We start from the raw sequence: 20,212 nt of genomic DNA on the forward strand, positions 1-20,212 counted from the left end.
ATTCTAGTTGATCAGTAGTGGAGCCCAGTTGGGGTCGATTGGGGATCTGTGTAGCATTTGGGGTAGTCTTCTTTTATTTTGGGTTCCGTAGTCGGACCTTAATTGTAACTGGTTGATGTAATGCTTTATTCATGTAATTGTGTGAAGTGGCGATTGTAAGCCAACTATGTATCTCTTTCCCTTATGTATTACATGGGTTGTGTGAAGATTACCTCACTTGCAACATTGCTTTCAATGTGGTTATGCCTCTAAGTCGTGCTTTGACATGTGGGAGATATAGCCGCATCGAGGGCATTACAACACCCCTGTCCCACCAAGATGTTGTTCTCGAGGAGAACGTGTCCGACCCTCCAGCTTCTGAAGTGGAGGTTAACAACCCTGAGGCGGCCACCAACATCACCGCTGAAGCCAATGACGTTGTCATGGCTGAAGCCAATGCGACGCATGAAGCCAATGAGGCGCCTGCAGCTACTGTGGTGCCAGAAGTCCAAGCATCTGAAGCCACTGCAGCACCAGAAGTCAATGCTGAAGCACCTGAGGTCCAAGCACCTGAAGCAAATGTGGCCCCTGAAGCCCATGAAGACAATGCCAATGCTCCTGTTCCCCCTCCAAGACCTCATACAATTGAGCTTGCATTTGATCGTGGTCAGCCTGTTATGGTCCGATGGCCCATTCTGACTCCTCTGCCTGCTGCGGGTCCATAATTTGAGTATCACGTCGAGCACAGACCTCAAGTCCAAAAGCCCAAGCCAAGACTTCCACGATTCCCAGGCACTGCCACTTCACCTGGGGTCTTCAATGTAAATGGCTTCGTGGCACATAACACCTTCTTCAACAGCGCCAAGAACCCTTATACCAGACCTCGCATTTCATTAGATCGGTTCTGGAGCTATCAGCAGCGCAGCTACTATTCTTGTGTCATATACAATCAAGGGCGCATATTTCCACATATGCGCCTAGACTCTGAAGCTATAGCTGGACTGCCGTGCCTTGAAGAAGCATTGGATTGCTTCAGAGATGTTGGTCTGTTGCAATTTGTCACAGATAAGGAGCACTGGAATGAAGAGCTTCTGCTACAGTTCTATGCAACTCTCCACATTCAAGGCTACAACAGGGATCCAAAGACTTGGGTCCTTGAGTGGATGACAGGCAATGTCCATCATGAAGCTAAAGCTCTTGATATCATTGAGCTCACAGGCCTGCCCACTCCTGGTGAATACTATGAACCAGGTTGTCAACAACACCAAAATGCCTTGGAAAACATCTTTCAGAAGCCAGAACCCAACATGAGTCAAATGCTGAGCATGATGAAGCCTCTGCCTCACGACGCTGAATACCCATCTGAGTTCTTTGTTGAAGACCTAGAGTACCTGCCTCGCACCATTTACCACATCATTAGGAAGACTCTATGGCCTGTCAAAGGACACTCATCTGCAGTGAAGCTTGAAGGAGCCATGAAGACTTTGGTTTTCTATATTTTCAATGGCATCAGCTTCAATGCTCAAGACTTCTTCATCAGGCAGTTGGCTGCATCTAGCTCCGACATCTTTGGGCTGAAATTCTATGCTCCATGGGTCATGCGTCTGATCAAGCGTCACTCAGCCTTCAACTATCAGCCGTCTATGCGCAATCATCTTATATTCTTGCCCAAGGTTGATCTGTCAGTTGAAGCTATTTACCCAGAGCCTGCTAAGGATCCCATTTATCTTCACAATGTTGATCACCAAAGCTTCACACAGCCCATTGAAGGAGTTCCAGTAGTTTCTCGTGTTTATCCCCTTGCTGGAAACACACGTGCCCCTCGCGCTCATACTGACGCCACTGGCAGCACCATTGCACAAAGGCCTCAAAGACGATCTCGTGTCCTAAATGACCGAGAGCTTCTCGTCGCGCTGCATCAGAAACAGGACAAACATCATGACTGGCTTAAGCGTCAGATGCAAAGCCTCTTGGTGGATGTCAACCGCATTCGCAATCTTGCCACCAAGAATGCCTTTGTCACTCATGAAACCTGTCGGAGGTCGTGGAAGAGTTTGACCCTACTTAGTGCTGAAGCTGATCTACAAGACGGTGGCTTCACCGAACGGTTCAAGTTTGACTCAACTCCTCCCAGAAATGCTCACTTGCATCGGACTCCCTCACTTGAAGACTCTGAATACTCGTCCTTAGCTGGGACCGTAAATGCCAGAGTCATCGATGACCAAGATGATGCAACTTCACCTCCTCCAACTTCAGCGCGTGTCGACACTGCACCAAGTTCTTCTGCACCACCGGATCTCAACGACGACCCTGCTGCCTCGCCTGCACCTCATGGGAACGAGTAGGCGCTCTATGTCTTCAAACCTTTTGGCCCTCACTGACAAAAGGGGGAGAAGCATATGAGTTGATAGTCTTCAAGCGGGTCAATATGGGTGGATGCTTTACTTTTGCTACTTTTGCCAAGTGCTTACAACTCTCGTTTTCGATACATTCGGTTCTTTGAGTTGTAACACTTAAACTCGATGGTCGTCTGCTACTTATTTGCTATTCTGTGATGCGATGATAAATTCTACATGTGCGACGATAAATTCCGCACTTAGATCATTTTGCAGACGTCCATTTTTCATTATGCATGTCATTATCTTCGTTACATCATATATTGCATGATGAATTGTCATCATAGGTTGAAGAGGATCTCCACAAGTACAACCTGCCATGTGCATTTGCATTCCAAAAGCAAATTACTTATATGCACATCTTCAGGGGGAGCCCTTGCAACTTATGAAGACAATACCCTATCCTTTACAATTTCACATATTTTATTCCCCGTTGAAAACTTCAACCAGTTTGTCATCAATCACCAAAAAGGGGGAGATTGTAAGTGCATCTAGTGCCACCCCTAGTTGGTTTTGGAGTATTGACGACAAACCTGGTTGAGGGACTAATGTGTTTGTGAGAATTGGAGGATAACACAGGTAGAAGTCCATCATTGATTCGGTTTTCCTACCAGAGATGACCCCTAAAAATGTACGAAGACATTGAAGTCAAAGGTGGTATGTGAAGAAATTCACATTGAATACTATGACAAGAGAAGACATCGCGTGAAGACTATGGAGCGCGAACACTTAGCAGTTTCGTTGTTCTTTTTCTTCTTTGTTGAGTCATAGGAACCACCATACTGTTAAATGGGGTCCAAGAGAACCAGTCAGAATGACTGAAGTGATGCTTAACCAAAATCCTATGTCTTCGAGCAAAGACAATGAGAGCAAATCTTATCCAGAGCTGGGTAAGTCAGCTTTGCTTGTAGCCCAAGTAAAGTTGTCGTGTGTGTTTGAAATCTGACCATTGGAACACGTGTCAGTTCCTTAGTGACCCAGGGTCATTTCGGACAAATCAGGTCAGGTTGCCTAGTGGTTGTAAATAGCCCACCCCCTACAACCATAAACAGTTGGCTGCTTAGAGTTAGTGCACGGCTTTTGTCGTTTGAGAGCAACCCACCTCGAAGCCTTTGAGAGAGAATTCCTTGCGAGGATAAAGCCCTAAACACCCAGAGCCAAAGAGTGTTAGGCATCACTTAAGTCTTCCTGCCTGTGTGATCTGAAGACTTATTACACTTGAGGACTGTGAATCCTCCAGCCGGTTAGGCGTCGCGTTCTGAGCATCCAAGAGTCATTGTGGATCGCCGGTGAACGAAGTCTGTGAAGGTTTGGAAGTCTACCTTGAAGACTTACCAGAGTGATTGGGCGAGGACTGGGTGTCCTTATCTCAAGGGGAATAAGGTGAAGACGCGGTCTTATGAGTTGAATCTCAGCCTCCCTAACCAGACGTACAGTTGTCACAACAACTAGAACTGGTCCAGCAAATCATTGTCTTCAACGAGTCACTGGTTTCATCCTTCCCTTTCCTTTACTTACTGTTGGCCCTTGTGAAGTCATTGTATAATTGCATTATCTTTTGTCTTCACTGAGTGACTGCTTGTTTTGATTGGCTTCACACTATCTTCCTACCTGATCTATACTGCCTAGCTGCTATTAGTCATTGTGTTTTCACTTCATTGAATACTTGACTATGGCTTGCTTAGTGTAGTCTACCTTCCGCTGCATGGTAATAGGTTTACTTCTATCGTTTGTCTTCGAAACTTCCATGTTTTGAAGACTTTCATAAAAATAGCCTATTCACCCCCCCCCCCTCTAGTCGGTCACTAGCACTTTCAGAATTGCAATTGTTTGGTGACTGAAAACATAGTTTGTTAGTTTTCAAGAAACTTTATGGTCTATACTTTAACATGTGAATAGCTTCTTAATCATGAGAAGTTTTATGAGATGAGCTATTGTTTAAGATATATAATGATGCTGGAAAAAGTGTTTGGAACTATCCTTGATCAAATTTATGCACTATGCTAGCATTCAGACTTCATAAATTATTTCTTTTATCATTTACCTACTCGAGGACGAGCGGGAATTAAGCATGGGGATGCTGATACGTCTCCAACATATCTATAATTTATGAAGTATTCATGCCATGTTTACAATAATTCTATATGGTTTTGGTATGATTTGACTAGAACTAACCCGGACTGACGTTGTTTTCAGCAGAACTACCGTGGTGTCATTTTTGTGCAGAAATAAAAGTTCTCAGAATGGGCTGAAAATTTATGGTGATTTTTTTGTGGACCAAAAGAGACCCCCTAAGCATCGAGGAAGGACCAGAAGCATCACGAGGAAGCCACAAGCCTCCTAGGCATGCCCCAGGGGGCGCCCCCTGAGGGCTTGTCCCCTCGGGCACCTCCTTGACATGAGACCAACGCCAAAAATTCTTATAAATGCCAAAACCACTGAAAGAACCCTAGATCGGAAGTTCCACTACCGCAAGCCTCTGTAGCCACGAAAAATCAATCTAGGACCTCTTCGGCACCCTACCGGAGAGGGCCATCATCACCGGAGGCTATGGAGGAGGAGCCTGGAGGGGGCCATCATCACCATGGAGGCCAAGGACCAGAGGGAGAACCTCTCCCCATCTAGGGGGGCATGGAGGAGGAAGCACAAGGGGGAGACTCTCTTCCCCTCTCTCTCGGTGGCGCCAGGGTGCCGCCGAGGGAATCATCACTGCGGTGATCGTCTTCATCAACATCACCATCTTCATCACCTTCCTCATCTCTTTTAAGCGGTCCACTCTCCCGCACCCTGCTGTAATCCCCTACTTGAACATGGTGCTTTATGCCACATATTATGATCTAATGATGTGTTGCCATCCTATGATGTTTTGAGTAGATTTCTTTTGTCTTTTGGGTTGATTGATGATCTAGATTGGTTTGAGTTGTATGTTTTATTTTGGTGTTGTCCTATGGTGCTTTCCGTGTCGCGCACACGTGAAAGATTCTCGCTGTAGGGTGTTGCAATACGTTCCTAATTCGCTTATAGTGGGTTGCTAGAGTGACAGAAGCTTAAACCCGAGTAAGGGGGTTGTTGCATATGGGATAAAGGGGACTTGATACTTTAATGCAATGGTTGGGTTTTACCTTAATGATCTTTAGTAGTTGCGGATGCTTGCTAGAGTTCCAATCATAAGTGCATATGATCCAAGTAGAGAAAGTATGTTAGCTTATGTCTCTCCCTCATATAAAATTGCAATAATGATTACCAATCTTCTTAACAATCGCCTAGGATAATTCTGCACAACGATCCATCATTATTCCACACTTGCTATTTATAATATATATTACTATATTCTAACTTTATGTTAACAACGCCTATATTTATATTTTAGCTCTCTGATATCATGCAAAGCTATCCTCTTTATACCCACAACTAGTTTTATTTCTCGTTTCTAGAAGGAAGCAAACATTCGGTGTACGTAGAGTCGTATCAGTGGCAGATAGGGCTTGAGAGAATATTGATCTTACCTTTAGCTCCTTGTGGGTTCGACACTCCATACTTATCACTTCCACCTTTGGAAATTCCTACGATGATTCCTTGCACTTGGGGATTATCAGGGCCTGAGATACACTTAGGGTTTTGGACAGGTAGAATGTGGGAAAGTGGTCGAGGGTTTTTGGAGCAATATTTTGAAGCACTTTGAGCAAATGACTCATGATCAAATCCTCAGCCCCTTTTAATAGTATTAGCTCTCCTATGGAATCAATGTGATCTTTGATCACTAAAGCAAAAATGCAGGGTCTTGAAGCTTTTGCCAATGCTTGTCCTTTGTAGCTTGAGGGGTTAACAATCACATGTCCTTGTCAGGCCTAGGTTGAACTGAAATATACTAGATGAAAATCTTAGTCCAACAATATGTATGTTGACATGAATTACCAAAACCACCAAGGGAGCAAATGTGCTTTCACATTACTGAGAAAAGAAAACATTGGAAGTGTTCTCCGAGTTCCCTGAAAGTTTCTAGAAATAAGCAATGTAAAACTATCCCCTTAGTTCAACATTGGAACAATGCAAGCTTACATAAAGTGGATGCAAAGTAGAATAGTAGATATTTGATGTTTTTGTAGAACAATATGTTGAAACTCCGATTTCTTGGAAAACAAAGAATGATGATTGAGCTTTTGTATCGTTTAATCCCCATGAAGCAAAGTGCATGCACAATCTAACAATCTCCTAAGATATTATTTTTTAGCATCCTAAGGTATTTATTCATGCTCCCCGCAAAAAACATTATGCAAGCAACATCAATAGGGTACAATCCTATACTTATTGGGTCGTGCTATGCGTCAACCGGCGGGTTTTCTTTTTAATGATCTGCCACCTCGAAAGCTGTCATATCTGACATAATGTAGCACCAGAGCATCATTATCTATTTTTGCAACAAAAGTCTTGTTGTGGAACCTTTTGCAACAAATATCTTGTTGAAGAAACATTTGCAAAAGAGGTTGTGTAGCAGAAAACTTTTGCAACATAGATCATGTTGTGGGATTTTTTTTTCATCTTCACTTTTTTGCAACATAGGTACTGTTACGGGAGAACTTTTGCAACATACGTGATGTTGCAGAAATGTTTGCAATGAAAATGGTGTGCAAAAACACCTCCGTCGTTGCCGATGCATGTCACAACACCGTCACCACTTACACAAACATCAATGACCGCCGTCAAATCACGCAATGGCTCCGCATCGACCAGCTTTGAGTTGGTCGTCTCTTTGCAGCCTCGCAGTCATGGCATACAACCAATCTCAAAACCGCTGCCTCCGTAGCAGCATGCGTCGGCGTCAGCGCTAGCAGCAATGCAGCAATCCTCGCGGCAACCGCCGACTGGCCCCCGCAACATCACCGTTGGCCTTCCAATAGCAGGCACCTACAACAAATGGTTGCGCGTTCCAGCAGTGGTGTCACATTGGCGGCGTATTGTAGCTTGGTGGGGCGATAGCTTGCAGTTTGCACCAGAGTTGGACAATGACTTGATTTGGAGAAGGTGAGACATATGGGGAGGAAGCTGGTGGTTAGGAAGAGATAAGGTTGTGCGGGAGTGGATGACTCATGGGACGTATGACTAAGAGGGGGATGTGGTCGAAGCCAATGGTGTGTTGCACTCCGCGCCACACGATTGAGATGATCTCACGACACATGAGGCGACCGGCGTGAGAGAGTTATCCGCTGGTTGAGCAGAATCATTTCTCATACTTAATTTTCCTACGGCAACAATATAGTACACGGCCGCAAGTTCAATACTCACCAAAGAATGGATCAACAATTGCCATTCCAGAATTGGCCCAGAATTGTTTTGGTTTAATTATAACAGAAGATATACACTGCTCCACCTGCAAGATTGAGATACACCAAGAACACATATTAGGATTCAGATGGGTCATGAACTGACTGCATGGCCTTTAACATTATTGCAGACATGATCACATGAACATGGACATATGCAACTTGAGAGTCATTTTAGCATTCTAGTTGGCATGACAATTTCCCAACAAATAGAATCAAAAATAGTTTCGAGCAGGAGTACAACAATGACTTCATTGAGTTGTACATGGACAAACAATGATCCAAGGATTGGGAGCTCGGAAGGAGGCAAAGCAATCTGAGGAGCCATGTGACTTCAGAGATCTTTGTCTCGACTAAGATGATTGGGTGTGGAGGGTTGGCATCATTGCTGGTTTGACAATGGCCATGGACAGCAAGCTCGGTCTCTTGTGGGTGAGAGGGTCTCGATGCCTTGTAGGACGAACATTCACTAGGTCGTCCCCGACAAAGAAGATTGGCGCCTCCTGCATTGGTGTCATCAGCTAGGGCAGCCATAGCCATCGTACGTGAATCCTCGTGGCGCACGAGGGGAGGCACTACAGCCATGCTGATGCTAAGAGGATGATGCAAGATGGAAAACGAGAAGGAAACTTCTATATGAATTGCTAGCCCGTCATCTGTGTAATTTGTACACCGTGTGTTTCTTCACTGCAATCCTCTTATCATATGTATGGCATATGCCTCACGCACTATATGTATCCTTTAACACTGGTTTTTAACCGATGAACTTTTGAACGGTGAATATTCAAACTATCTACTAGCATGACTTGATGTGATGATACGAAGTTCATTTGACCCAGAATGAGTCATATTATTCATTTATAATTTGCCAAGAATGAATCGATGTCATATTCCCAGCGCGGCAAAGCATGCATGTTCTTCTAGTCTTAGTACCAAAACCAACGGTGATCAGGTTGACTGAGAATTAACTTGGTCGCCTGAGAATTAGCAATCCCGTAGTATTACACAAAATTATGTGGTGTTTACTTTTTTTTCTCACAAGAGGCCCCTGCCTATCACATGTGAAAAGATAGGGCCCACCCACCAAAAACAACCACCCTATGTGTCCAGATGGGACTATTACAATTTATGAGCAACGACACGACTGCAATAACCCATACACCTTGGAATTTCAAATTCCAAAAGCTGTTAGAATTTTTGAAATTCAAATTCCAAAGAGGATACATTTGTAAAACCAACAGGATAACATGACAGCAAGGGTGTTAAATGACTAATGCTAGTTTCCTTTACATTTATACATGCACTCACACAACCCTCTAAAATCTATTTGGACTGATCAGGACATCTTATATGTTGTATATATTGCAAAATAGTAGTAATAGCTAATCACATCTAAACAGAAAAGAAACTATTGTATACTTTGATGTATAAGTCAACCACTATTCTACTGTAGAATCTGCACCAGAGTTGTCATCATTGTTTGCAAACTTCTCAATCAATATTTCCATCATTTTCTTGTACATTGGCATATAATGGTCATTGATCATGGTATTAGATAGTCGGATCTTGCTGTAAAGATGTCTCGGTGTCCCGTATAATCCAACAGTGCACTCATCAGTGACAATAGGATCATCCGGACCAGCATCTGGAGGAGGCATGGCAACCATATGCATGATTCTACCAGGGGGGTAGAATTGCTGCCTCTCGAGGCTATCTGATGAAAAGGACTGCCTATCCTCTACATTCTTTAGGACAGCACTTTCCTCCTCCATTATTTCCTTGGCAGCAGCTGCTTCTTCCGCCCGGGTTCGTGCTTCCACTTCAGCTTGCCGATCCCGGTCTTTGTCGAACTCAAACCACAACTCACCGTCAGTTATTTCTTCTTCTGTATGCTCCCTAGAAGTTTCATGCTCACTCATAAGAGCCTCTTCTTCTGTTTCCTCGTGAACTGAAATACTAGTTCCAGCATACTGCAGCTCCTCTACGACCTCTGTGACATGTTGTTCTACAACAAAGGACTCTGAATCCACTGTGGTTTTAACATGGGTTTCTGCAGTCATTTCATCCTGACTTACAGCTATTACGCCTACAGGTCGACGGCGTGCACCCATGCATGCCCATGAAGACAGCGCTGACCGACTTCTTGCAACAGCCTGTGCTACATTCTGTGCTTGTTTCATCACAACCTGCATAGAAATATTTGTCAAGAAGGTTGCAGTAACTCTGGGTTTGGGGTTTGGTGGATAAAGTATTTACATATGATTAGGCACAAGGCTATCACGGAATGCACTAAATATATTTTTTTAGGGGAAAGATTGCAATTATATTAAAAAATATATTAGGTTCATTACAACCAGAGAGCACCAGCAGTGCCAAATCTAGTGGTAGTTGACCCAGATAGACTGTCCCCCTACCACTCATCTGGGTTTGCTTAGCTAATTCATGAGCAATCTTGTTGCCATATCTCCCTATCTTCAGAAAAACAATATTAGTTCTATCCTACAGAAGCTCCCTGATCTCCATGTAACAATCTTTCCGTGCAGCTAAAGGGATCACAGAAGCCATACTGTTTGATATAACAGCACACAATCAGATTCAACTACCCATACCAAGGGCAGCCTTCAGCCCAATGGCACTTTTAGCTACAGATTTTAATGGTGTCCTTCAGCACTTTTAGCTGCTGTGTAGTTCAAGCAGTCAAGTAGCCGTATCAAACTTCACATTGTATAAGAGAGACAGTAGCAAACTAGCAAGATGCAGAAGGATCACCCTATCATGCGGAGCACCCTAGGGTCATCACCATGGCCTTGGCTCCATCGCCAAGGGGCAAATGCATCACATATACTAAGGTGAACCCTATCCTTTATGCGTGTCTTCTTGATTATCTCACGGATGGTATACTACTTGACCCTCCTACCCATTGCACCTATAGGTTTGACCCAAATGACAAGTATGCATTGGAGGAGGTCATGCACAAGAGAGCTAGGGAAGCATGGAAGCAGAGAAGAAACCGCCACGAAGTCACCAAGCGTGAAGGTGGTGTCCCAGAGATACCTTGGAGCCTCCAGGCCAACCTCCAGACCAGCCTGTGCAACCTGCTGGATATCCCGGCTGGCCCTGGAGCCTTAGCCACCTGGACTACCAGCCTCGCCAACCTTCTGGTGACCCCGGACCCTGCCCCGGAGCCTACGGACTGCCCAGGACCCTCCGGCCTGCCTGCGCGCATGAGGAAAGGGCACAATGGGCCCATGTATCGTTCCCACCTACTTACCTCTTCGTGCCTAGGACTATATATACCTCCTCCTCTCTTCCATTCTAGGGTTAGCTAAGATTAGAGACTTGAGAGAGCTTACCTCATCTACCTCCCCTAATGGGATCCCTCCATCTTGGAGAACAACCTTCCATGGTTGTCAAGGCCTCCACCTTGGAGAACCCTTTGGATTATCAAGACCTCCATATCCTTTTGGATTGGAGAAGAACCATCTCTCAAGCACTACCCTTGTATCCTTTACTTCCCTTGTTGTCTTGGATCTAGATGCACCTCACATATTGGCTTGTGATTTCAGGGTTACTTGGTGTCGATCTTGTCTAATTAGTGTTTTCTCTTGTGTTTTCTTGTGGATTTGTCCCGTGTTCTTTGTGATTTCCCTCAAATCCACCTCCAATTCGTGAAAGATCGGGCCACCCTAGGGCTTGGTCCTATATCACCCTAGGCATTGTTCCAAATATGCGCCAGTTAATCGGCATCTCGGTCAGTTAATCGCTAATTGGTGGGTAACCGACTAGCCGATTAAGTGATTTATTGGCCGATTAACTGAAAAATATCACCTGTTTATCCCTACTCAACACCTGACCGATATGGTACCAGTTACCGATATCCTGAACATTGACCCTAGGTCCTAACAAATCCCCACAACAAAACATTATGCGGTACATACTTCATCCATGAATTACAGTTTGCCAGCTTACGGTATAGGTATGTTACCAGGGTTTTGCTTGAAACAGGGCATAGTAGTGCCCCAGCACCAGCAACCCTGGCTCTCGCACCAGAGAAAGACTGCAGGCGAGTTCCTAAAGCGGTAGCAGACCGGTAAACGGCATTCAGGAAACGCGTCTGCTGTATTTGATCCCTCAAGTCATTCAGCCATGAAGATGCCGTTACCTGGAAAAGGGAAAGGGATAAGATGGGAGGAGAATTAGACCCATTATACAGGATTTTGAAAAATGGGATCCTCACAGTGTATTCTGTCCGTGCAACAAAAAGTACAATAAATGAATTAAATTGAAGAGGTTATCGGCTTCTTTTCTTTAAAGATGAGACAGCACAAACTGAAGCTATTAACAATAGCTTAAGTTGGTGTTTAGTAGGCTGTTTGAATAAACCTGGTCCATGCCCTAGGCTTCTAAGGACGAAAATGAGGATTAACATGGGGTGAAATAGCTGATCCTAAAAAAAAGGAGCTACCTCAGAACGAAGATCATCAATAGACGCAGTTGATACTGTAGGAACCAGATCAGCACCATTAACAATCGTGGTTACAAAGTGCTTGCCTGATTCTGCTAATTCCCATGTCATGCATGAAGCTGACAACAAAAATATTACCTATTACCATCTTGCTCAGCTAAATTTAAATGTATACAGTTGACATACCTGGGGCAAATGCAACACAAGTTGTTGTGGAGAACTCTGTGTGTTCTCTTAAGATGTAAGTCAGTAATGCAGCAGTGCCACCACCCAATGAATGGCCAACAATCTAAAAAAACAACTCAGCTATTAAAACAATAACATAGTTGAGGATGTTTGAATCAAACCAAATGACATGACAATTTCCACCATCAGTACAATATACATGTCAACATGTGTGTTACCAAGCTAAGGATACAAGACTTTTTTAGGACAAGGATACAAGACTTTAATCAGCTAATGACAAGCACATCGCTAGGCTCTTCACGTGGGAGCTGTTAGAGTTATATTTATGGTGTGCTTTGGCCTTTTGCATTCTGGCCTTTGGCCTCCCTCCTGTACATGTATATATGATGGCTTCAGCCTAGTGGTAATACAATGAGGCATATTTTCCTAACATGGTATCGAGCTAGGTTCTTTTTTTCCGCAACGATTGCAACTCGTGCTAATCATCCAGCTTTTCTTCTACAATGCCGGTTCCTGTTCTCTGATCGACGCCGCTTCGATCTGGTTCCCACAGTCCGGTCGACGCTATCGTCCTCCGGTGGTCGCCTTTCTCCAGGCCCGTCCTCAAGCGGCTCCCCGTCCAGTCGACGAAAGGCTCCCTTTCCAGATCGAGGGGAAGTGGTTGAGTCTGGCTGTTCCGATCGAGGGGGAGTAGCTGAGTCTGGCTGGTCCGCTGCTCCCTCCCAAGCCGTTGCCGCCCGGCTCCTCCAGGCCCAGGTCAGCCGACGCCCCCCGCCTCCGCCCCCCTCCTCCTCCAGGTCCAGGCCAGGCCGCCGTCACCCCGGCTCCTCCAGGCCTGGCCGCCGTTCGCCCTTTTGCTATCGCCGTCTCCTCAAGCTCGGCCGCCGGCCGCCATTGGCTCTTTAGTCAGCCGCTGAAGTCCAGCGCGTTTCCGCCGCCGCCGCAGGATTCAACCGGGATTTGGCCGCCAGTGGCTCCCACGGCTTCCACGACCACTCTTCGCCCGTCCTCTGGTCGCCTGATTCCGGTGCTCTTCTGGCCTGGCTTGCCTCCGCCCGTGTGTGTTGGTGTTTCAGTTGATTGAATTGGGGATCTTCAGGTGGTCTTCGCCAATTGGATAATTTCCTAAAAAAGAAAGGAGACAACAGAGGAGCATCATGTCTTTGACGTCATCAGGCTGCCGGATGATATTCGACGGTGTTCCCTATGTTGATCTAGTCTCACATATACGTCGCCGCTCGGTGTTGGGTGCTCGTCCATCTGTGACGTTGTCCCCTATAGCGTCTTCAGCAGGCTGTGTTGGTCACTATTTGTCGACTCTTCTCGCAGCTACTGCCTGCGGTGGTGGTGTCTGCTCTACACCGACTCCTCTCGTGGTTTCCGTGCGCAGTGATGACCGCTCTACGTCGACTCCTCTCACGGTTTTTGCGCGTGGCGGTGACTGATCTATGTCGACTCCACCAGTGGCTTTCACATGCGGCTCTACATTGACTCGTCACTCCCGGTCGACTCTACACGCGGCTTCCACGGGTGGTGGCGACTGTTCATCGTCGGCATGTGTTTCTACCTCGACCTCTTCCGTCGCGCCTCTGTCCGCACGTGAGATTGAACAGCTGCGATGTCTACTTGCTGCTTGGGATTCTTCACCGACAGGTTTTGCAGGTTCCGTGACTGACTCTTCTGGCATTGAGAAACCACCTTCTACACATTCAGGTACATCCCCATGGATTCTTGATACTGGAGTTTCTTTGCATATGACTTATGATTCTTCCACTTTGACCTCCGTTCAACCTGCCGAGTCTTTTGTTCATGTTCTTACGGTTGATGGCACTCCCCTCCCTGTAGCTAGTCAAGGCACTCTTAGCACTTCTTCATTTCATGTTCCCTCTGTCGCTCAGGTTCCTCGACTTACTATGCAGATCATATCTGGTGGTCAGATTGTTGATTCTAATTGTAGGGTCATTCTCGACTTTGACTCATGTTCTGTTCAGGATTGACGCACTGGCACTTTGCTTGGTGTTGGCCCTCGACGCCCTGATGGTCTCTGGGAGCTTGACTGGCTTCGTCTTCCCTCAGCTGCCACCGTTGCCAGTCTCGCAACCCCCGTTGTTGCATCTATCAGCTCTTTTCAGCAGTGGCATCATCGTCTTGGCCATTTATGTGGTTCTCGCTTCTCATCTCTGGTTCATCGCGGTGTTCTGGGGTCCGTCTCTGGTAACGCTTCATTGGTTTGTCTGGGTTGTAGGCTTGGTAATCAAATTCGGCTACCGTATCCTCACAGTGAGTCAGTGTCCGAGCGCCCTTTTAATCTTGTTCACTCTGATGTTTGGGACCCGGCTCCCTTCGCTTCGAAAGGGGGTCATCGCTACTATATTATCTTTATAGATGATTTTTCTCGGTACACTTGGATCTATTTCATGTCTTCTCGTAGTGAGGTCTTATCTATATACAAAAAATTTGCTGCCATGGTTCATACCCAGTTTTCCACTCCAATTCGTGTTTTTCGTGCACATTCAGCCGATGAGTATATCTCCCACGCGCTGCGAGGATTCCTTGCTGAGCAAGGTACTCTTCCTCAGTTCTCTTGCCCTGGTGCTCATGCTCAAAATGGTGTGGCTGAGCGCAAGCATCACCACCTTCTTGAGACGGCGCGTGCGATGATGATCGCCGCCTCTCTTCCACCTCACTTCTGGGCTGAGGCTGTTACCACTGCCACCTATCTCATCAACATTCAGCCATCTGCTGCTCTGCAGGGTGGTATTCCTCTCGAGCGTCTTTCTGGTCGTTCTTCTGATTATTCGGCGCTTCGTTTGTTTGGTTGCGTTTGCTATGTTTTGCTTGCCCCTCGTGAACGCACCAAACTGACCGCTCAGTCTGTTGAGTGTGTCTTTCTCGGATACAGTGACGAGCATAAGGGCTATCGACGTTGGGATCATGTCGGTCGTCGGATGCGTATTTCCCGGGATGTGACCTTTGGTGAGTCTCGTCCCTTTTACCCGCGTCCATCCTCCTCGGCCTTTTCCACGGAGGACATCTCTTTTCTTATATTTCGGATACACCTCCCATTGTGCCCAATATTCCTACTTCTCGTCCCGCTGTTATAGACCCGACACCATCCACTCCTACATTTTCTTCTCCTCCCTCATTGCATGACTCTTCACCTTCATCACATATACCTTCCACTTCTTCTCCACCTTCATCACCGATACATTCCCCATCTCCACCACCAGTGATTCCACCTCTTCCCTCCTTTCCTTTCCTTTCCATTATACTCGTCGTCCACGTGTTGTGGATCAGTCTACTGATGTGCCCTCTACTTCTGGTATGTCGTCTTCCTCCTCTTAGTCGACTTATGGTCTTCGTTCTCGGCCTTGTCCGCCCCCTGACCGATATTCTCCTTCGCACTATGGCCTTTCGACTGTTCTTGAGCCGACTTCTTATCGTGATGTTGTTCATCCTGAATGGCAGTTTGCGATGGCAGAAGAGATTGCTGCCCTTGAGCGCACCGGCACGTGGGATCTAGTTTCTCTTCCTCCTCGTGTTTGCCCCATCACTTGCAAGTGGGTCTATAAGATTAAGACTCGCTATGATGGTTCTCTTGAGCGTTATAAAGCTCGTCTTGTGGCTTGTGGCTTTCAACAGAGGCATGGTCGTGATTACGATGAGGCTTTTGCTCTTGTGGCCCATATGACCACTGTCCGCACACTTCTCGCCGTGGCCTCTGTTCGCCATTGGTCTGTGTCCCAGCTTGATGTGAAGAATGCCTTTCTAAATGGTGAGTTGCGTGAGGAGGTTTATATGCAGCCACCCCCTGGGTATTCTGTTCATGATGGCATGGCTTGTCGTCTTTGTCGCTCTCTATGGCCTTAAGCAAGCCCCCCGTGCCTGGTTTGAGCACTTTGCCTCTGTGGTGACTGCCGCTAGTTTTTCGCCCAATGCTCATGATCCAACATTATTTGTCCACCTTTCTGCTCGTGGTAGGACTCTTCTTCTATATGTTAATGACATGATCATCACTGGCAACGACTCTGAGTACATTGCTTTTGTCAAGGCACGTCTTAATGAGCAGTTTCTTATGTCTGATCTTGGTCCTCTTCGCTACTTTCTTGGGATTGAGGTTTCTTCTACCTTGCATTATTTGTCCACCTTTCTGCTCGTGGTAGGACTCTTCTTCTATATGTTGATGACATGATCATCACTGGCAACGACTCTGAGTACATTGCTTTTGTCAAGGCACGTCTTAATGAGCAGTTTCTTATGTCTGATCTTGGTCCTCTTCGCTACTTTCTTGGGATTGAGGTTTCTTCTACCTTTGATGGCTTCTTTATTTCCCAAGAAAAGTATATCCAGGATCTTCTCTCTCGTGCGGCTCTTAGTAATGAGCGCACTGTTGAGACTCCTATGGAGCTCAATGTTCATCTTCGTGCTTCTGATGGTGAGCCCTTGTCTGATCCGACATGTTACCGTCATCTTGTTTGGAGTCTTGTCTATCTCGCTGTCACTCGTCCGGATATCTCATATCCTGTCCATATTCTGAGTCAGTTTGTTTCTGCTCCTACTTCAGTTCACTACAGTCACCTTCTTCGTGTTCCACGATATCTTCGTGGCACGATCTCTCATCATCTCTTCTTTCCCCGTTCCAGCTCGCTACAGCTCCAGGCCTATTCAGATGCTACATGGGCTAGTGATCCCTCGGATCGCCGTTCACTATCTGTACTGTGTTTTTCTTGGTGGTTCTCTCATTGCGTGAAAGACAAAGAAACAGACTGCAGTTTCCCATTCGAGTGCAGAGGCTGAGTTGCGAGCTATGGCTCTATTGACAGCAGATGTGACTTGGCTATGATGGTTGCTAGAGGATTTTGGTGTTTCTAGTACTACACCAACTACCCTCTTGTCAGACATCTTGTCAGATAGTACAGGAGCTATCAGTATTGCACGGGACCCCGTGAAGCATGAGCTTACCAAGCATATTGGGGTTGATGCTTTTTTTGTGCGTGCTGGTGTCCAGGATCATGTTGTTGCTCTTCGGTATGTGCCATCTGAGTTACAATTGGCGGACTTCTTCAAGAAGGCACAGACTAGAGCGCAAAGTGGATTTTACCTCTCCAAACTCAGTGTTGTGGGTCCACCATGAGTTTGAGAGGGGGGTGTTAGAGTTATATTTATGGTGTCCTTTGGCCTTTTGCATTCTGGCCTCCCTCCTGTACATGTATATATGATGGCTTCAGCCTACTGATAATACAATGAGGCATATTTTCCTAACAGGAGCAACATACTCACCAAAAGGAGGGAGACTGACCATGGTTAACTTAGTCATGTTTGCATTACCTATTACAACAGTAAACTCTTACTCCTAATTAAAGATAATTGCCATTTCTGATATACATTTTTCGGATGGGGTCATGCTTAATGCAAAAGCATGGCTGGGCCCCAGGCAGGCCCGGGGCGTGGGAAAATTCCTAGCCTATATTGTAGATTTTTTTTAGGATCCCTAGCCTATATTTTAGTGGGTATCACATTTGGCCTGGAGCGCAGCCCATTATCTTTCCCTCTGGTTGGGCCTCTAGCAGTCAGCCCTGGGCTTCGATAAATCCTTGCTACGCCATTGGCTTAATTGCTTGGATATTGTTTGTTTGCCAACCAAAAAAGCTGGCAGTGGTGAAACTATCGACAACAAAAGATTATTTAACTGGACTTTACATAAAAACTAGAGCAAATGGGCGATTTGCCACGCCGGTGGACCAATGTGGGCAGAGTGAGCCTGCTGGAGTACATGGAGGATGCAGGTTTTTCCACTGTCAATTGTCATCTAATCTATAAACACAAGGAAATGCAGAATTACGTATTATTATAATCCAAGCACTATCTAATTTCCAATGTACAGCCGAAAATCGCATGTAATATGAACCCCAATATAAGATGCCTTCCAACATTGCATTATGGAAAAAAATACTTATGTTTGTTTAATTTTCCAATAGTACTAATTTTGACGGTCTTAGTTGCATTTCAATAGTAGTAACTAAATTGGATTAACTTTGAACATGAGTTTAGATTGGATAACCAAATGTTGGTTAATTATAAATCTAATACCACACATATGTGAGCCGAGGATAGAAAAACCAATCCTCATGTGGGTCCCAGCGCGTCTACCTCCTATCTGTTTTTGTCTCTCTTTCATCAATTTCCAGAAGCAAAACACAAGCAGGCTACCGATCCCTTGGTCTCTTTCTCAAACCCTTTTTTCCTCTACGATCCGAAATCCAACCTATTAAACCAGAATCAAGCAATGCCTGATACAGCATTTCTTTAGGCAATCTTTCAGCCCATCCAGAAAAATTCTGTCATGCATGCATAATTGGAAGAGATCAGGCAGGTGTTCCTGCATCTAACAGCATGAGGCAGAAGCCATTGCCAGATTGTCACCTCAACAGTCATACCCGCTGCTCGAGCTTGCTTCGTGCTCCTAGCCTTGGACGACAAAGCAACCGTTGCCTCTGCCACCTCATGCCATCTGCCGACTGAGGCGACGACAGCAGCTTTCAGGATAGACAAACGTCACACGCTAGGATAGTCTCTGTCCAGCTTTGAGAGCGCTGTCATCTCCTTATGCAACGGCCATGGGGCCGCTCTCATGCGAGTGTGCCATCCCCATCGCTCCATGCATCATTGCACGATAGGATTAGTTCCTCAGACATGCAACCACATCACCAATGAGCCATCACCATGCCTCAGGCCTCAACTACAAGGGCTGGGGCTAGGGCTAGATGCAGGGGCATGGCCAGGCGGAGTGCCATGTGGCCTGTGGCACAGGCAACCAGCTTCGGCAACCGGTTGTCAGCAGGCAACGACAATGATTGGAGGCGAGGCAGAGAGAGAAGGGAGTCTGGAGAGTACAGAGCAGAGGCCTTTCCTCAAGGAAAGTGTGGGAGGCGACGGCGGGGTTCAATTTATAAAATAAGTACAGCATACCTTGCATAAGCTCCTACGTCAAAGAATCAAGAGATACCATAGAAACTCAGTTTCACAACCAAATAGTAGCAAAGGATTTTGGTGGGTTGCTGGGGATATGCTCTCAACTCTCAGAAAAAATTGGGAGGAAAAGAATAAGGTGGGATCTGAGGCTCTGATGCCAAATGTAACACTATAAAGGGATACAGAGTGGATCAAATTTTGATTATTACATATCCGAGCACCTTGGTACCACGCCAAGATACAGGTAATGTGCAGCACAAGTTCTTGAGGAAGAACAAAGAGGAGCAGGTAGGAGTGGTTTAGCAATAGCTAGATACAAACCAGTGGCGGATCTAGCCCAATGAGTCAGGGTGGGCCAGCAGTGAAACTATCCTTTAAAAGAAAATATTTAGATTTTTCTTGCTATGATATAAATTCATGTCTACCATCTAGCTCTGCCCCTGATACAAACTGGTCTCTCGACAACGACGACAACAGCTATTTAACATCACTGCCCTGGGGCATTCTTTAGTATTGTGCCATTGTGCTCTGCATGGGATTGGGCTTCCCGCTAGCGGCGCAAAAGAGCATGCGCTACTCTCTTCGTAGTCTTCTTATTCTGGCTTTGCTTCTTCCATTCCTTCCTTTGCTCTTCGGTCGTTAGGTTGGTCGTGACAATGCCCCTTCCTAAAGACGCAGCATGCCCCCATGCTGGTGCTGATGGATGAAGTTGATGGAGTGCATGGAGCTCTTCCCAAGTGAAGACATGACGCACCCTCGCCAGTGAAGGCCAAGGTCACCGCGACATCGCTGACGAACCTCAGCCATCCATGAGCCGTCCCTCCACACGCGCACAAGTTCAGCGACAGTCCTCGCCACCCCCTACGCGCCCTTGCTATAGAGCCGGCCGGCAA

At 46.1% G+C, this 20,212-nt stretch overlaps 1 protein-coding gene across 1 annotated transcript in view; it reads right to left on the reverse strand.

Annotated features, from left to right (window-relative positions):
- Window positions 1–8,939: 8,939 nt before the first annotated feature.
- LOC123061189 (uncharacterized) overlaps window positions 8,940–20,212 on the reverse strand; it is an 18,769-nt gene continuing 7,496 nt past the window's right edge. Inside the window, exons 4-7 of the mRNA XM_044484138.1 lie at window positions 12,348–12,450; window positions 12,162–12,280; window positions 11,682–11,858; window positions 8,940–9,882 (exon numbers count right to left, since the gene is read on the reverse strand). Of these exons, the coding sequence (XP_044340073.1) occupies window positions 9,136–9,882; window positions 11,682–11,858; window positions 12,162–12,280; window positions 12,348–12,450 (1,146 nt within the window). The 3' untranslated portion in view covers window positions 8,940–9,135. The remainder of the gene's footprint in view (window positions 9,883–11,681; window positions 11,859–12,161; window positions 12,281–12,347; window positions 12,451–20,212) is intronic.

The sequence above is a fragment of the Triticum aestivum genome, chromosome 3A, assembly GCF_018294505.1.
Source record: "Triticum aestivum cultivar Chinese Spring chromosome 3A, IWGSC CS RefSeq v2.1, whole genome shotgun sequence".
Lineage (NCBI taxonomy): Eukaryota > Viridiplantae > Streptophyta > Magnoliopsida > Poales > Poaceae > Triticum > Triticum aestivum.